The sequence below is a fragment of the Carlito syrichta genome, unplaced genomic scaffold, assembly GCF_000164805.1.
Source record: "Carlito syrichta isolate Samal-C Ts95f unplaced genomic scaffold, Tarsius_syrichta-2.0.1 Scaffold287611, whole genome shotgun sequence".
NCBI lineage: Eukaryota > Metazoa > Chordata > Mammalia > Primates > Tarsiidae > Carlito > Carlito syrichta.
In genome coordinates this window covers 167,403-187,193 of record NW_007231707.1, presented here as the reverse complement: position 1 = coordinate 187,193, position 19,791 = coordinate 167,403, and the positions used below count along the sequence as shown (strand labels likewise).

The window sequence follows — 19,791 nt, the reverse complement described above, 5'->3', positions numbered from 1 at the left end:
CTCTCTGCACAGAGGAGAGAAACAGAGAAAATGACTTTATATTGGGAAACTATCTGTCAGAAGAAAGAATTTTCTGACAGTACAGTTGCTATAGCATTTGAGTAAACTACTCAAATAAAATTCTAGTCCTTGGAACTCCCTAAAGCAATATAGAATGTTCGAAGAAAGGTCAATATTTAAAATCCATTCTAGCTAAAGGAGGCTAGGAATTTAGAAACAATTAATATTTGTGAAAACACTGATATAATTGCCCAATATACACTTTTTGAGGGAGGGATTTAGTTTAAAAATTAAAATACATTTATTTCTCTGTTTTCTATCTTATAGTGCAAATTTGAGAAAATCTTAATTATCTACTTTCATCTCATGAAAGCACTATCCATTTTAGATTAATGAAACCATTCCAAATTGTAGGTAATTACACAAAGAGTGTATAGATATTTTTCACAGTCCACAGAATCTATACAGTGTGTACTTTTCAAAACAGTGTGGTAGCTTGTCTTAATGTCTTCTAATCCATACAGGGGACCTGCGCTGCAGTGAAAGCTTACAGGTTAGGCATCTTTTCTGTTGTGTCTTGTTTAAAGAAAGAGTCCTTCACGGTAACAAAGAAAGGCGTCACTCTTAAGTCAAGTGTGGATTCCCGAATATCTTTAAATTACCCTCCAGGGATTTTCAGCTCACCAGTGCTTGTACAATTAAAGGTAAATATTAAAAATTGGTGAATTCCTTCTCACAGATTTTGATGGTCATCAAGCATGGTCCTCAAGAATAAAGAGGATACCAATACTTAATATTACAATAGATTCTTCTCTTGTACTTATAATGGTCTAACATGTAGTGATATCATGATACTGTGATGATTGTGAGCATATTAACTCTTATTCTAAAATAAATTCCTCCTTCTTTTATGTTGTTTTGTTTATGATATTTATTGACAAAAACATGTTGAGTATCTACGAAATAATTGATCGACAGACTTTAGTTTATTGTAATAATGCAGGATTTTTGTCTAAGAGTGTGGCAAAAAAGAAGTGAGTCAATTAAAATATTTATTGTTATGAATATTTTGGGAAAATGATTTAATATATGCAAACAATATTTTAAAATATATAACATATATCTTATGTAATAATATATAATATATTATAATATTATATAATAATATATCAATGTACATTTTAGAAGATTTATTTTCTAAAATAATATTCCCTGTTCTTCTAGCCTCCACTCTCTCCTACTCTCTTCTCTCTATTTCTCTCAATTGTTACCATAAATTGAAATTGAGGAAGAAAACATACAATAAATATTTTATTTATAAATACTTTCCATAAACTTACAAATTTTGTAATTATATTAGCTATTTTTTATTCCTAACTATTCTTATATGAGAGGAAATACTTAAGCAAAAATAGTCTTGTTTTTCTAGTTTCTAAAGATCACTTGATCTAACAATAGTTCTAACTAGAAATTATATAAAATATCAATTTTGTTTTTAGGCTATTTTGTTGCCTACAATTAAGAGTGTTTCTCGGCTATTTAAATTTAAGAAAGAGAATCCAGATTTCAGAAATACTTTATAAAAAGGGGCCCGATACTATATTCTTTTATAAATTATAAATATTCTCTAAAATGATTCCAGCTAACAATTCATAGAGAAATGTACAAACCTACACTCTGTTATATAGAGAAATATATAAAACTACACTGTAAAATTTTCAGAAAATTGGATTATAATGTTTGCGTCTTTTGCTACTAAAATATTTTCTTTGTTTAGATCCAACCAGTTGACCCATCTCTCGTGGCATATTTAAAAGCACAGCAAGATACTTCGTACTCAGTAGTATCCACAAGTCCTCTGATTCACATTCAGCACCCATCATCTCATTCTTTTCAGAAGCCAGTTACTGTATTCCTACCTTGTTCTCCACACCCTGATCAAAAGAATCTTGTATCTGAGATAGATCATAAAAGAACAGCCAGTGCCACAACAAATAAGACCATACTTTCATATTTCAACCAGTGAGTATGATCGTAATATTCCTAATTGACTAGATGGTAAACAAACAAAAAAACCTTTGATGATTAAAAATTACAATCAAATGTCTTGCATGTATATATTAGTATTAAGATATTATGACATTCTTGAACCTAGAAATAAAATACTATAGATCCACAAAAGGTAATAATTTTAGTTGCGAAGGGCTCCAAAATGCTATGCATTTGCAGTAAGATTGATATGAAAGAAGTAAAATTAATCTTTCTTCTCAAAGAACTTATTATATGACTAATTACAAAGTTGTGATGTGATGGTTTTAATTTTTATATTTAAAAGTGTTCTCTTTGGCTGGGAATGGTGGCTCATAACTGTAATACCAGCACTTTGGGAGGCCAAGGTGAGAGGATTGCTCGATGCCAGCCATTTGGACCAGCCTGAGCAACATAGAGAGACTGTCTCAATTAAAGAGAGAGAGAGAGAGAGAGAGAGAGAGAGAGAGAGACGAGCACTTCTACCTCTGCATTAAAAAAAGGGGTGTGGGATTCTGTTAATGTAGAAAAAAAGCTAACTTGACCTTTTACAAAGCAAATTAAATTTGAATTTTTATTTGCTGTATCGGGGATTCGTCTTCCCAATTGTTATAAGTAAACAAACTCTGTACCAATAAGATAAATACATATTAAGTTACCAGCCAGAAATAAAATCAGAAATAAAATACTAACCACAGAGTACACTGAATTCTAGGAATCCTGATCTTAATTCCTATCCTTTAATTTTTTTTTTTTTTTGAGTTGGAATCTCACTCTGTCGCCCAGACTGGAGTGCAGTGGCCGCTCCCGGCCACCGCAGCCTCCATCTGCTGGGCTCCGGCGATCCTTCCTCCTCAGCCTTCCAAGTAGCCGGAATTACAGGCATGTGCTACCACGCCCAGCTGATTTTTTGATTTATTGTAGAGATGAGGTCTTGCTGTTCAGGTCGGTCTTGAACCCACGGGCTCAGGCAATCCACTTACCTCAGCCTCCCAAAGGCGCGGGATTACAGGCTGAGCCACCGAGCCCGGCTTTATCCTTTAATTTAATACTTATTTTATTTTCCTGATAGAAAAGGTAGAAGGTAACTTTCTATTCTTTAGTTCTGAAGAAATTTTTTTCTTTGAAAAATCAAAAAGAGAGAAAAACAACTTCAAACAATTACTTGAAATAATAACTACTATTATTTGAGAAGATACTATGTACCAGGTTTATTATGAATATTATCTCATCCAATCTCATTGGGGAAAACTTAAACTCAGTGACATTCAGAACTTGTATAAGTACCTATAGCTAACGAGTGGTGCAGCCATGGTCTAGACTCACACATCTCTGTCTGATAATGACTCCACACAGACATCATTTCTTTGGGTTGAGGCTATACAGCTAGAAACTGAGACATGGATTATTTCCGCTTTCATAATATGTTTGCAGTTTAGAAAGAGTGCAATTGTAGAATGTTTGATTTGTGGCTGGGATAAGAAATCAAGCTTTCCCTTGTGTTAGACAAGTGAGAGAGAACACAGAAATACAGACATGACTCAGTTATATATACTTATGCTTCCAAAATTATACATAAATGCACACACACACACACACACAGAGTCAGGCACGACTTAACTACATGTATACATTCTGAGAAATGTATTGTTAGGTGATTTTGTCATTGGGCAAACATCAGAAGGTACTTGCACAAACCTAGGTGGTATAGCCTACTACATACCTAGGTTTATACCTGTGGTACAGCCTATTGCTCCTAGGCTACAAACCGTTATAGCATGTGATTCTACTGAATGCTAAAGGCAATGGTAACAATTTGCTAAGTATTTGTGTATCTAAATACATCTGAATAAAGGGTACAGAAAAACATAGTATTACAATCTTATGGGCCACTGTTTTATATGTGGCCCATCATTGACCAAAATGTCATTATACGGCACATAACTGTATATATATCTCAAGTGGCAATTTAGCTCATCAATTTTCCTATATATCATAGTAAAGTAAAACTTACAACCAGAAATATTGTGGAGCTTCCAATGTAAAAATATGACTGTCTAATAGATTAAGACTTATTCTCTCATGATTACGCCTCAAAATACCTATACCTAAATATTTTGTTAAAAAGATGATAACTTAACCTTAAAATAGATTCTGACTGGTAATCTATTGCTAGAATCTAGTAAGTATTTTTACTATCTGTAGGGAGAATAACAAATAATTAATAAAAATTATTTGTGGCAGGCATGTACTTTACATCATAAAGCAAAGCAGCCTCATTGGCCTGAAAGATGGTGGAATAAAACAATGAAAATACAAATGAAAATACAAATTTATCCCTGTGATACACAAATTTTTTTTTTTTTTTTTTTTGAGTTGGAGTCTCATTCCGTCGCCCAAACTGGAGTGCAGTGGCTGCTCCCGGCCACCGCAGCCTCGACCTGCTGGGCTCCAGCGATCCTTCCGCCTCTGCCTTCCAAGTAGCCAGAATTACAGGCATGCGCTACCACGCCCGGATGATTTTTTGATTTATTGTAGAGATGAGGTCTCGCCGCCCAGGTAGTTCTCGAATCCGCGGGCTCAGGCAATCCACTCACCTCAGCCTCCCAAAGGGGCATGATTACAGGCTGAGCCACCGAGACCGGCTAAATATTATTTTTGAAGTGATTAGATGAGTGTCATTTTGCCTCTCCCTTGCTAAATTTCTACATCTCTCAGAAACAACAGGATAGATGTAGAGAGAAAGTTGAAGCAGCATACTGAATTGTTAGGAATGAAATTCCCACAACTTTAGATATAATGGTAGAGGCCATAAGAGCCCTAGTAGAAATGCCTGCTAGGAGTAGCAAATTTTCATATTCAGTCGATTCAAATCACTGGAAACCCAGTTAGCACAGGTAGGAGAAGGTCACACCTGAGTCCGGAAATATTATACCCAGTAAAAATGGCTAGACATTGAAAACTGAATCAGATATTATGCAAATGGGTCTACCCTCCAGATCTGAGAAGGAGATTCAAATAGCTACCAAGCTAAATATGAACGTTCATGAAGAGTAAGGAAAAAACAAAATATGTGGTGTTTTAAGGGGAAAAAAAGATCGATACAAAGATTTCAAAAAAAGAACAAAGACAATAAAATAACAAACTTGTAGAAATATAAAAAGGAGAGCATCACCCACACATTTCACAGTAATTTGAACAGTGAGAATTACAGTTACCTGGAAAATATTATAGAAACCTATTTTTATAAGTTTTGTTGCACTCAGTAAGCATAAGTTCCAAGAAACAGGAGTGGAAAGTCACTAAGACAGACCAGGACACGATGAAGGACAACAGGATGAGATATAAAGAAAATAAGCCTGAATGAAAAGAAACCAAGATATGATAAGGAATCATTTCAATGTGATGCAACCTAATAATTATAGGTACCACTGAAGAAGAGATTAAACAATCTTAGAAGATGCAATAATCAAAGTCATACTTTAATTTGTTGATGTTGATTAAAGACTCGAGTTAAAAAGTGCTGTTTGATTACAAGTCAAACTGTATGAAAAAGACCACTATTTAGACATAACATGGAAAATGGAAATATATGCTTAAACAAAACATAATGCATGAGCATCCACTTAGCAGATACAGATTGAGTAAAAAGGAATGAAATCAGTCTGACTTCAGTCTTATTCTTTGTAGTACTCATATCAGGGGAAAAGTTGGACTAAAAACATTAAAGTTCTGAAAGGACAGATTGTGGAATTAAAGGTTTCACCCAACAAAGATAACATTTAAAAAAAATACAGGGGCCCACAAAATGTGCTACTCGCATATTCTTAAAAAATAAATTGAAAAGTAGATGAAATTAATAGGTTGGCAATAAAATTCCATATATCAAGAAGAGAAAAACATTATCCTTATTTTAAAAAATTTAGTATTGAAGGCTGGGTGCCATGGCTCATGCCTGTAAACTCAGTACTTTAGGTGACTGAGGTAGGAGGATTGTTTGAGGCTAGGAGTTCGAGAACAGTCAGGGCAACATAATGAGACCTCATCGCTACAAAAAACTAAAAACTTAGCTGGACAGAGTGGCACATACTTGTAGTCCTAGCTACTTGGGAGGAGACTGAGGTGGGAGGATTGTTTGAACCCTGAAGTTTGAGGCTGAGGTGAGCCACGATTGCACCATTATACTCCAGCAAGACCCTGTCTCTTTGAAAAAAATGATATTGAGCATAGATAATATTTAAAAAAAAATTACAAAGTAAAAGTTCATAAGGAAAAGAGATAACAGAAAGAAAACAAACAAAAACCCAGTATGGTGACAGGTATGTATTTTTAAAAGAAGCTTACGCAAGATAATATAAATAAAATTATCAGGTATGACAATACATATAAATGGGTCACACATAATTTATAGTGTTGTCCATATTTCCTAATTTTCCTTTGACACTTTTAATACTTTATATGCTGTATATGAGGCGATTTCCTTAGATTTATTATACATATTTATTTTGCTCATTAGTTGTTTACACTGTTTATTTCAGTCACGATAATTTCCATCTCTGAAAGTCTTTTGCTGCATATAATCTTTGTTTTTTTCAAACTGCTTTGTTTTTTCATTAGGCTTTGTATAGTTGGCCCTTGAACAATTTGTGGTTAAGAGTACCGACCTCTGAGCAGCCAGAATCTACCATTAATTTTGACTCTTTCAAAACTTAACTACTAATATCTTACTGTTAACTGGAAGCTTCACTAATAACATAAACAGTTGATTAATACATATTTTGTATGTTAAATGTATTATGTGCTATATTCATTAAATACAGTATGCTAGAGAAAAGAAAATCTTATTAAGAAAAGCAAGACAGGCACAGTAATAGCTCATGCCTGTAATCCCAGCACTTTGGGAGGCTGAGGCAGTAAAATCACTTGAGACCAGGAATTTGAGATGAGCCAGGGCAACAAAGTGAGACTCCATCTCTATAAAAAATAAAAAAGTTATCTAGGCTTGGTGGTGCACACCTGTAATTCCTGCTACCAGGAAGACTGAGGCAGGAGAATCATATGAGCCCAGGAGGTCGAGATTGTGGTGAGCCGTGATTGTGCCACTGCACTCCAGTCTGAATAACAGAGTGAGACCCTGTCAATAAATAAATAGTAAAGTGAATCATCATAAAGGTTTTCATTCTTATTGTCTTCATGCTGAGCAGGCTAAGGAAGAGGAACAAGAGGAGGAAGAGGAAGGGTTGGTCTTACTGACTCAGGGGTGACCGAAGGGGAAAAAGAAAATCTGTGTGTCAGTGGGCCTGTGCAGTTCACAACTATGTTTACAAATGTTAAGTGAATTTCTTCCTCTACTTCTTGAATTATTTCTACTCCTTGAATTATTATCTTTCTTTATTTTATGGTCTCACTCAGGTCACTCACTCATTAAAGAGTGAAAGTCAGTAAAACATTTTCTACGGAACCAGAAAACAATAAAGCAATCCATGCCTCATATAATATGAAGAAAAAAACCTATGTGAGGTCAAAATGTAGTGAGAATATTAACAAAAATTTTTTTGTAATGTATTACACTTTTTTATGTCTAAATGTTTTCTAAGGAAAAGATGAAATGTATTTAATTATAAGCCAGAAAAAATTTCCTAGAAGCAATAAAAGAGAAAAATAATGTATTAAATAGAAACTTGTTCCATATTATGCAAGAAGTATTTTAGAGAGTTAGATGGGAAAATGTTTTTTCTGTCCCTGAAAAATGACATCTTCTACATGATGTGATTATTTTTTAGATTATATTGTTCAAATGTAATATTGAGTCATACCTGAGAATATTTGTACAATATATGTAAGTCACATCATATAATAAAATGAACTGGTAAAGCTACTACCAAACCGAGCAGTATCAATACAATTGTGCATCTCCTTACTTGCCCTACCTCATCCCATCCCTTTAATCCCCAACACAGTTGTTCTTCGTCCCCACTGATGTTAACTACTATTGTGGAATGTCCAATCACTCCTTTGCTTTTATTTATCCCTTGTTTGACCACATCTACTTGCATTCATCCTGATGTAACATCGTTCTCTGCAGTACTCTATAGGCAAGGTTGAGTCATTGTGGTGAGAGTACAGGCAAGGGAATGAATACAGAAAGTAGTTCATTGAGGGTCTTTGGAGACCACCTACCACATCTGACCTAAGATTCTAGGTTGACGATGATTTGTTCTAATAATCTCTTTGAGAATATTCACTGCTTTTTCTGGATTTCATTATTCATGTTATGAAGACTGCAATGAATATAATTTTCAAAACCTTGTGTGTGAACTGCTTTATCTTGCTGGCTGCTTTTAACATCTTCTCTTTGAATTTGGTGTTCTGCAGTTATTCTATAATGTGAATTTTAAAACTTTCCAGATACAATATCGTGTGCTTTCTGAAACATTAATTTATGTCTTTTCACATTTCTGAAAAGTTCTTATGTGTTTTCTATTCAGATATTGGCTTTTCTCCATTTTATCCACTCTGTCCTTCTAAGATATATATATGTGTGTGTATATATATCTGACTCAAAGTTCCATATTTCTTTACTTCTTTTATAATTTATATCACACTTTGTATGCTGTATTCTGAGTAACTTCTTCACATTCCAATTCAAGATGCCAAAAAATAATGTATACTTTAAAAATCTACTTTCAATCTATTATTTGAGTTATTGTTTTCAACAAATATATTTTTATTCCTTAAAGTTGTTTGATCTTTATTCAAATCTCTGCCATTGTTCTTGATAGTCCCTTACTACCAGCCTATTTTTGAGATACTGCCTTTTGTTTTATTAGATGTTTTATGTATAGTTGTTTTTATCCTGTATCTACTAATTCCAATATCTGCAGTCCTTGGAGTATTTATAACTGTTGCCTGTTGTTTCTGTTGATCATCGATGGTATTTACCTAATTTATTTGGAAACTTTTGTTTGTGAGCATGCTTATGTAGAATTTCTTCAGGCATAAAATGGAGTGGCTTTCCTCAAGTTGGCATTTGTTTCTGCTTCTGCTGAGAACCAGCTGCTAGTTACCTGGGACTACGTAAGCCTCCTTGAGAGTCTTGGTGAAAGTCTCAAGTTCACCTTTCCTATAGGACTGTGATCCCATGGATCGACAACTCACTTGTTTATTTCTTACATTTTCATGCTCCTGCATCTAAATTATTTGAAAGGCATTTGTCCTCTTAGTTGTCCCATCATTCCTGTCTGGCTGCCCCTCAGCTGCAACCCCGACTTCACTTACTTTTTTTGGAGAGGAGTTTGGGAAATCTTTTCAAAATTTCCCCTAGCTATGCAAGCTAAAAAAAAAAAAAAAAAGCATCAAAAAGCATGTTTAGTAGAATCCAGTTGTTCTGCATTAGCGAGAACGTGTCCTCAGATTATTTATTCTCAATTTATTATTTATAGTTCTGTGCTTTTGTGTATACATTTATGGTATTTTAGAGATATAGCCTAAGGAAAAAATGTGTTTTGTATATTAAATTTATAATCTCTTAGATAGTCAACATAAGGAAGAAATGGTGATTTTACAGATAGTAAAATTACACATACCATATTGTCCTTTGTGCTTATCAGTCTGAACAATATTGTCAACACAGGCAAATCTCATTTATAGAGTGAAATGGTTTCAGTGGAACATTGAAGCAAATGCTTACTGAGCAAATACTATTTTTCTCACTTGTTTAACTTGAAGATAGGGCACTAGAAGTATTTTAAATCCATACTTACCATTGTGCTTAAGATTGAAAAGTTCTCTGTGAATTAGAACTTTGAGTAAGAAATCATTTAATTTTGTTCTTATTTTTTGAGTTGGAGTCCCACTCCATTGCCCAGGCCGGAGTGCAGTGCCACGCTCACAGTCACTGCAGCCTCTACCGGCTAGGCTCAGGTGATCCTTCCCCCTCAGCCTTCCAAGTAGCTGGGACTACAGTCATGCACCACCATGCCTGGCTAATTTTGTTTTATTACTTATTGTAGAGATGAGGTCTCGCCAAGTTGCCCAGCCTGATCTTGAACCCATGAGCTCAGGCAATTCTCTCACCTTGGCCTCCCAAAGTGCTGGGATTATAGGCATGAGCCTACATGCCCAGTCTGATTTTTAATTTTTAAATAAAAAAAGTACCTACTCTTGAAAACTTCCCAGTAACATCTATTTCCACTTGTGGAGGTAAAATATTGAGGTGCTTTGGAGCAGAATTTTTATCTTGGGAAGTTTTTTGGATGTCCTTTGTGTGGCATTTATCTAGGAAAGATGTACAGGACATTACTGGACTTGAGAAATCCAGCCCTGAGTGTCTACTATTGCTTTGTCCACCTAGTACCATATTTTTGGGAGACGAATTATACTACAATTTCTGAAAACTGCCCTTTCTATCCATGCAGATCCAATGGGAACTTCCATGTTAATCAATGTCCCTACATATAATTAAGCACTTGACCCAAAAATGGGCTGGTCGTAATTCCCCAATGCCTAGAATTTTGGACATGAGAAGAGTCTTGGACTCAAGAAATAGCAAAGTCAATTTTTTTAGTAGTTAACGTTTTAGTATATAAAACTCAGATGTTGTCAACAGCCATGTTTTCTGTTGCTTGTAGAAAAATGATTAATGGCAATAGAAAAATAAAAGGCGATACAGAGAAAATAAATAATTCAATAAAGATGATATTTGAATTCCAGATATAGTTTTTAACCTGAGACTCTCCACATTTTTCTACTTACTCCATTAACAAACAAGTTTTATTATAACTGACTCATTTATAATTAAGTAAAATGGATTTGGGTTTCTATTACTTGTACCCCCAAATCTTAAGCAATACATTGATTTTATCCATATACTCCTTGATATATGGGACCTATTGTCCCTGGGGATGGACAGGCAAATCTTCAGAGTGGACACAGAGCTCCCTGAGGGAAAGAGACTGAAGTCATCACTGAGGTGCAACATTATTGAAACATTGCTGCTGGGTTCAGAGGAAGGTTCTTAAGTTAGCTTTCACAAACAGCCTAGAGGAGAAGGGAATTTGAATGGGTGACTAGACTCATCAAGGTCAGCACTGGACAAAACTTAGGGCAGCTCTAGCATTGAGGATGGTTCTTTGGAAAAATGTGTGTTGGGGACCAGAGAGAGTGGGTTCACTAAAGAACAGTATCACTGAGAATTTGAGCTCAGAGTGGAATAACTAGTCACATATGCCTAACAGTGAGGAGTTTTCTTGTTTTTCTTCTTTACACCTTGAAAAATTACTCTGAAATAGTGACATAGGCTGGTAAATACACCAATGGAGTGGCATGGCATCCAATCATGAGAGGTTCTCTGTTTTCAGCAGAAGTTAAGTTGGCAACACCAGCAAAGTAAAGAAAATGGGACCATACTATGCATGAAGCCTGGGAACTACTTAGATTATGCAGTTTCTCCCTTCCCCTCTCTGTCTGCAATGATTGTAACTGGGACTAATGAAATCTTAAACAGGCAACACTCCAAGGGTTCATGAGCCTATAGTTGAAAAGGATAGTTGAATCAGAAGAAAACTTTTCTCTCATTGGTGTGTTAGGAACTCAAGCATTTGAATTGATATTAAAAAGTGACTACATTGGTTACAAATGTTAAGATTAGTGTGTACAATTTGATGTAGAATATAATCACCACTTTACAAACCAAACAAAAGCCCATATAAAAAAAAAAAAGGCCGGGCAAGGTGGCACAAGCCTATAATCTCAGCACTTTGGGAGGCCGAGGCAAGTGGATTGCCTGAGCTTGCAGGTTTGAGACCAGCCTGGGCAACATGCTGAGACTTCATCTCTACAATAAATCTGAAAATTTACTAGGCGTGGTAGCGTGTGCCTGTAGTTCCAGCTACTTGGAAGGCTGAGGCAGAAGGATCACCTGAGCCCATCAGGTTGAGGCTGCCATGGCTGGGAGCATGCCACTGCACTCCAACCTGGGCAACAGAGTGAGACTCCAACTCAAAAAAAAAAAAAAAAAGAAAGAAAGAAAAAGTATCAAAAATGTTTCAATATATATTATACTATTTGGCTCTAGGCAATGTGATTGTGTGTACCTTCTTCTTCCATTTGCCTTTCTATTATAAAATAGTTCTATGATAAACATGAATAATTTATAATGGGAAAAAAATCTTAATTTTTTGAGTGCAGCATGCCATTTAAAATCAGTACTTTAATGACTAAATTATGATTTTCTGAGACAAAGTTAATCCTAAAATATTAATGATATTAATATTTAAATACCTATGCATTAGGCATATCACAAAGAAAACATTCTGAAAGTAAAACATGATATAATATGAGAATCTTGATAATTGCTTGTCAAATTCTGCATTACTTATATAGAGGATGCCAAAAAATGTACACACATTTTAAGAAAGGAAAAACCTGTATTAAAATTGTAATAATCAACATATATCCATAACAAAAGATGAATACAAGTCACGTGGGACTTCTGTAATTAAAGAGGTGCTCAGAGTAGTTACCATCAGCATCCAGACATTTCTGATTACAGCTCTTCTTGAATGACAAGCATGCTTCCACCATTTTCTTGGACTGTTCTGCCTGTCACATCATGATGCTAGCATTTATATGATTAATGCCATCCTTTGAGTGAACATCATACTGCACATTGCTACCGTCATTCAATTTCGAAAAGTAATACATAGATAACATCTCTTAAAATATGTATACTCTTCTGTGTGTATACATTTTTTGGCACCCCCGGTGTTATTTAATACAAAAATAAGGTAGCATGCACATTTTATTTTCCTTTTTAATTTTTTCATTTTTATTTGCTTATTTATTTCATAGCGATGGGATCTCACTCTGTTGCCCATGCTAGGGTGTAGTGGTGTGATCACCACTGAACTCCTGGATTCAAGCTATCGTCTCCTTTCAGCCTCCATAGTAGCTGGGAATGTAAGTGCACACCACCACACCTAGCTAATTTTTCAGTTGTTGTAGACACAAGTTCTCACTGTATTGTCCAGGTAGTTTTAATCTGATTGATTCTCTAACTCTTGGCTTCAAGTGACTCCTGCCTTGGCCTTTCAAAATGCTGGAATTATAGGCATGAGCCACTGAGTCTGGCAACATGTATTTCTTAATCGGTATCCTCAGAGAGCTTATTACTGTCTGGATGAGTTCCAAGCAAAATCTGATCATTTTAAAATAAACAAAAAGTTTAAAATAACAGTTTACTATGTCTTACGAAATGCTTACTATGTCGACATACTGTCTTTTGTGGAGCCTGATCATTGCCAGACAATAGTAATTGTCAACTTTGCTAATAGTACATATAAAATAAATAGTTTAGTTACAGAGCTGTTAACAGCTGGGAGACACATGTATATAGATTCTTTAAGTTAAATAAAATGTGTCTATTATCGCATTAAAGTCTAAGTTTGAACATTATATCACTAAGAACGCTTTTGATTTAAGTGACAGAAAGCAGTGACTCAAAGAGCTTAAGCAAAAAAAAAATTTGTTCTCTGTAAATTAAAAATCTGAGAATATATATATCTATATGTTTTTCTTGGACCGAATAGAACTCAGTCTCTCTTCTTTTCTATCCGCCTTCCTCTGTGCCAACTCTATTCTCTGATATGCTTGTCCCTCATGCTGGCAATATAGCTGTGTCTTCATAGCTCCAAGTTCAAGAAAACAGGAAACTTTTCTCCCCCCATGAATATGCATAGGAGCCTAGGGCCTGATTCTCACTCTAAATCTATCACAAACCCATCATCGAATAGATCATGGAACCAGAAAGAAGATGTACTGTACAATGCAGATTAGCCTAAATTATGTCATGATAGCAAAATCCCACAATCCCAAGTACTTATAGCAACAATCTGCATCTCATACATACTGTGTGACCATTAAAAGTAGACTGCTTTTTGGTTGTCCTCACTCCAGGACTTTGGCTGACAGAGACCACTGTCTAGTTACTGTCATGATGGCAGAAGAAAGACTTTTGGATAGACTCATATTAACAATTAAATGTGTGGCCTCAAAGTGACTCATACTTCTTCAAATCATGGTTCATTAGCCAGAACTAGTTACATGGTCCTACTCAACCACAGCGGCCAGAAAGTGCAATCCTATTATGTATTCAGAACAAAAGAAAGTTGGATTTTTTGGTGAACAGCATTAGTAAATGCCAAATGCACTTTTTGTCATAGGTTATATGCCTACCTGATCCTGGGAGTAGGGACAGCATCACCACACTTGGGAGTCTGTGGGTCCACAGAGAAAATTTAGCCTGTGGTCAGGAAAAAAGTGAATGGTTACTATCAGGAGAAAAAAGAATTACTGTTAAGTCAGTTTCTAGTAAATGACTAAAGTTCTGGATTCAGTATGAGTATATCTTCCTGTGTGAATAAATGTTTAACTTCCAAGGGCTACAAAATTTACCGTTATCTGTGGTTCTAACCCAACAGCCGAAAACTAAACATTATTGTTTTCCCCTATGCTTCTGATTTTAATCTGACTGATTCTCTAAAGTAACTAGTATAGCTTAAGAAGTTTTCAGAGTAGACGTTTTAAATCTAATTCAGTTTCTAATTTGAATCTACAGGTCATAGGATGGATCAATCGGTGAAAATAGAGTATAACTCTGGATCTAGAATGGATCTGTCCCCTTGTGGGTTGTAGCATCATTAGGTCTTGTATTTTTTCTCTCCCAAGATGTATCAGGGACTTTTCTTCCTTTAGTTGTAAGGAAGATATCACGTTAACGAATTTTAAGTTTATTGTGAGGCTACTATAGTTCATATCTGTTTTTCCATCTCTAGGACTCCATGGATTATTTCATCTTGATTTTTCTCATTTTCTCTCTTAGCATCTGTTTATCCTTTCTGAATAATTTTTCTGTTTACTAATGTTTATAGCAGGATACCACAGCAAAAGGACAGTGACAAGTTACAGTGTCTGGGCATCTTAGTCAATTTCCAGAGAAAGAATCAAATTGACTGGCCATTAGAAATTGACCTGCTGTTAGTCACATCAGCTCTGGTGGGGGGAAACTATTACATTGCACATATAATTGCCTCTTTCGGGGCCTTTGGGTGAAGCGGGTTACACAAGAAGGAAAACTGTACAAGAAAGTTAACCGGCTGTGTCTGCAGTAGGAAGAGGTAGGATGAGGATATTAATCACTACGATTATAAATACTCTACAAATGTTAACTCATTTAATCCTATGATGCAGGCACGGTTAGTATTTTCATATTATAGATAAGAATACCAAGATACAGAGAAACCAAATAACTTGCTCATGGCCATGAAATTTATAAAAGGCAGAACCATTCAGGGTTGGAACTTGAGCAGTTTTGTTCCAGGGTTTTGAGTGTTATGCAATGCAACTACTCTTTGCTGTTCTAAAGTATCTGGATTTATATTAGCTAGTTTACTAATGTTTTAAGGTACACTCAAGCTTTTTTGCCAACCGTAAAATGCTTCTCGCTCTCTAAACCTCATATCAAATATCAATATTTTCACTTTGCAAACTTCCCAAATCCTTTGCTTTTGCTCCTAAACCACTCTGTACATTTTTTAAATTACCACACAGATCACCTTGTACTGTGATCTGCTAATAATATGATATGACGTGTAGGGCAAGGCTGTATAGTTCTAATCTTTGTATACCTGATACAAGCATACTTTCTGGCACATGGTATATACTTAGTGAGTTGTTATTTATTTTTTAATTTTTGAGTTGGAGTCTCACTCTGTCGCCCAGAGTGGAGTGCAGTGGCTGCTCCGGCCACTGCAGCCTCGACCTGCAGGGCTCCGGCAATCCTTCTCCCTCAGCCTTCCAAGTAGCCAGAGCTACAGGCACGTGCTACCACACCTGACTAATTTTTGATTTATTGTAGAGATAAGGTCTCACCAAGTTGCCCAGGTGGGTCTTGAATTCACTCGCCTCAGCCTCCCAAAGTGCTGGGATTACAGGCTGAGCCACCAAGCCTGGCCATTATTGGATTATTTACCAATGAAAGAATGAATGCATTGAATATGATTTATGCTATGTAAAATTTACTAACAATTCTCCTGTTATCCTCATATAGGACAAAAAGTGCCTCCATAAGAAAACCTGGGAAAAATGCCTGTAAATCTTGGAAATTACTGGGATTCAGAAGCCGAGACAGTGGTTGGTTTGGGCTTGACGATGTAGTCGTGAGAACCATGCAGAGTGGCTTGATAGCATTTGAATTGAATGAACATTTAGAGAGGTAATACAATAGGAAACAATTAGAGTTGATGGTCTTCTCTCCTGGTGGTCATAATTGATGCTTACAGAAATGGAATCGGAGGATTACATTTTTATTTTTCAAATAGGAATATGAATCATTCTTTAGGGTATGCTTAAAATACAAACCAGAATTGACATGAATATGCTATCTGTAATTTCATTCTTGAAAGTTTAACAAATGCTTTTGGAAACCACTTATAACTTAGACTTATTTTTACAGGTTTCTTCCAATTCCAAAATAGTATTAAAATAGCTCCTTTATTTCTGAAATTCCATGGAGATAGTAATTAACTGTTCCTATTATGCTTATCTCACAACTAGGTATATATAAACTGAATTTGTTACTTCAATACCCTGATTTTGCTTTCTAATTTCCATGTTTTTTACACAACTCTTATGAGAAGAGTTTTAGATAGAATTAAGGCATGTGAGGAGTAGTCACTCATAGAGGCAGGGCAATCATATGCCTAAAGAAGTCTTTATTTCATAATGGGCGGTCTTACATCTGTGATTGTCTTAAATCAAGTTCCCTAGAAACACAGTCTGAGATGAGAAGCAAGTGATTTTTTTCAGGCGGAATTCTCAGGTGGATCCTATAGCTCAAGGGAGGAAGATGAGAACATCTATGGTTTCAGCTGATGTCTTATTTTAGTCTGATGCCTTGAGGGAGCTCTGAAGTATGAGTACTAAGGAGGCTGGATTCATACCCACATCAGTCAGTCCTTCTCTATGAGCATGAAGCTTCTTTGAGTAGGAGACTCCTATGTGCCAATTCTCTGGAGAAGAATTGGGGAATGGATAGCCTAGCCCAGGGAAAGAGTTCTGTATTGTTTTTGCTAAGGCTGCCTTTAACAAAGTACTACAAACTGCTTGAAGAACAGAAATGCATTGTTTTACAGTTCTGGAGGCTATAAATCCAAAATCAAGGTGTTAGCAGGGTTAGTTCCTTCTGAGGACTATGAGGGAAGAATCTGTCCAGGCCTCTGCCTTGCTTGTAGATGGCCATCTTCATGCTCATATGGTTTTCTCTCTGGATACCATAGCCCTCTCTCTATGTCAAAATTTCTGTTTTTATAACAATAGTCATATTGGCTTAAGGACCTTCCTAATGACTTCATCTTAAGGTGATTACCTCTATAAAGAACCTGTCTCCAAATATGATGGTTGAATTCTCTCTGATTCATATTCTGAGGTACTAGGGGCTAATATTTCAACATATGAATGGAGGGGGCACAATTCAATCTGTGTCAGGGTCCATCATAACCCTTACCACAAAGAGACAGAGATGAGTATTTCAAGCCCCACTTAATTATGTATTCTGCATCCTATTGAGAGTAAATGGATTATCTTGATCATCTCTTTATTTTATATTTTGAAATAATCCTCTTTGGTAATTCTAATTAAGGTATAACTTAAAATATGCTGCTATATTTGGAGCTGAGCTGAAACCGTATAATTTCCTTGTTTTAAGAATGCATTTTAGAAGTTTGATTTGAGCTGGTTTCTTGACCACCAAGAGTGTCACAAAAGTCATTCGTGAATCTCACTTGTTGATCATCAGAAGACTTGAATTTAAAAGAAGTTTTGATGGCAATGACTCTTTTCTTGGGCATTATTGGTATCAGGAATATTTTTGAGGTTGCATTTTCCCCTCACTTTTGCCTCTTTCCTTCCATGTAGGTTCATCGTGCTTCACCTCTCTTCCACCATGAACAACAGCCATTTGCTAACTTTTGTGAAATCCTTAGAGGAGGTCATGCTTAACACCACTGCCTGCATAGTACTATCTCACCAAAAGGACAATCCACACAGAATAGCTATTTTAGTGGTGCCTTCCAAAGATTTAAACCAGGCGCTTAAAAACTTGCGTTTAGAAGGGTTTAGGGAACCTCCAGAGTCATCTCGCCATTTCCAAGTAAAAGAAGGAGAACAACTCCTTTTAAACTTTACTGGAAACATATTTGCTTCAAGTAAGTATAAAGAAATCTTTTTATATATTTTATGGGCTATAAGCCACATACTTCAGAAGGCGTTTGCTAAACTTGTATTACTAAGGAAACCTTCAGAGGATTGAGGAGAGACTTCAGAAAAAGATTCATTTACTTTTTACTTTTCAGTTTCTTTTTTTCTCTACTTAGGGGATACATGTTTCTTTATGAGCAGAATCGAAGTGATGTTTTTTAGAAATAGTCTTCTTCACAATTACTTTCCTAGTCCCAGCTAGAATAATCTCTTTCCTATACCAATGAAGTGAATTTCTAAGGCCTAAGAGTAGAAGCAGGGAAGCTTTTAAACACATCAATCATACTATGTTACTCTTCTAATTAAAACCTTATTGTTACTTCCCGTCCTACCTAAAATAACATTCGAACTCTTGAAGATGTTCTGCAAAGAATCTAACCTGAGGTCACTGGATGCTCAAGAGATGTGTGGCTAAAACTATATTCCAGTGTCATTGCCTTGTTTGTAATTTCATGTACTTTATTTCATATAGTTAAAAAACTACTCTTGGAAGCAATGGGTAGATTTCACCAAACTCCAAAGGGACTTATGGCAAAATGAAAGGGTGAAGAACAATCGATTCAGATGATATACCCTGCTTATCCCTCATCCTCATATTTATCTAGTTCAATTTTTGTTTCCATTATACATGTTATCACAATTTGAAACTAGTTACTTTTTGCTCATACAGTTATATCATGTTCTTCTCTGGAATAAAAAGTTTATGTGGGCAATGACCATGTCTGTCTCATGATATCACTTCTGAGCCTAGTATAGGACCTGGGATAGCAAAGGCTTTCAGTAAATGTGTAGCCTACGGAAGGAGCAGAATGGAGAAAATAAATGAAATAAATAAAAAATGATACATGATGATGTTGAGGAGAGCAAGCAGGGTGATGAAATATGAGAGGTAGCAGGAGAGAGGTGGCAGAAATGAGGGAATAGATGAGACAGAAGGGATAAAAGGAGTCAGATAAAGAGAAAGAAAAGAAAGAGAAAGAAGAAGAGCTGGAGCAAAAAAGCTCTGTGGGAAAAGAGATTTAAAAGTTTTTGTGGAATTGTCATTATGATGATTTCTATTTATTTATTTTTTTTTTTTTTATTTTTTGAGTTGGAGTCTCACTGTCACCCAGGTTGGAGTGCAATGTCACACTAACGGCCACCCCAGTGTTGACCTGCTGGGTTCCGGCGATCCTTCCACCTCAGCCTTCCAAGTAGCTGGAACTACAGGTGCACTCTACCACACCCGGCTAATTTTTGATTTATTGTAGAGACGAGGTCTTGCCAAGTTGCCTGGGTTGGTCTTGAACCCGCGGGTTCAGGCAATCCACTTGCCTTGTCTTCCCAAAGTGCTGGGATTACAGGCTGAGCCACCGAGCCCAGCTGGTGATTTCTTTTTTTATTAAGTCAGTCCTTGCCCCTGTCCCTGAGGTGAAGTAGACTCTAACAGGTGTGTTTGTAAAGGTGGAG

The 19,791-nt window shown here is 36.0% G+C and overlaps 1 protein-coding gene across 1 annotated transcript in view; it reads left to right on the top strand.

Annotated features, from left to right (window-relative positions):
• Nucleotides 1-19,791, top strand: part of DTHD1 (death domain containing 1) — a 69,581-nt gene that overhangs the window by 7,774 nt on the left and 42,016 nt on the right. The window contains exons 3-6 of the mRNA XM_008052870.1: nucleotides 525-704; nucleotides 1,778-2,022; nucleotides 16,136-16,300; nucleotides 18,001-18,290. Of these exons, the coding sequence (XP_008051061.1) occupies nucleotides 525-704; nucleotides 1,778-2,022; nucleotides 16,136-16,300; nucleotides 18,001-18,290 (880 nt within the window). The remainder of the gene's footprint in view (nucleotides 1-524; nucleotides 705-1,777; nucleotides 2,023-16,135; nucleotides 16,301-18,000; nucleotides 18,291-19,791) is intronic.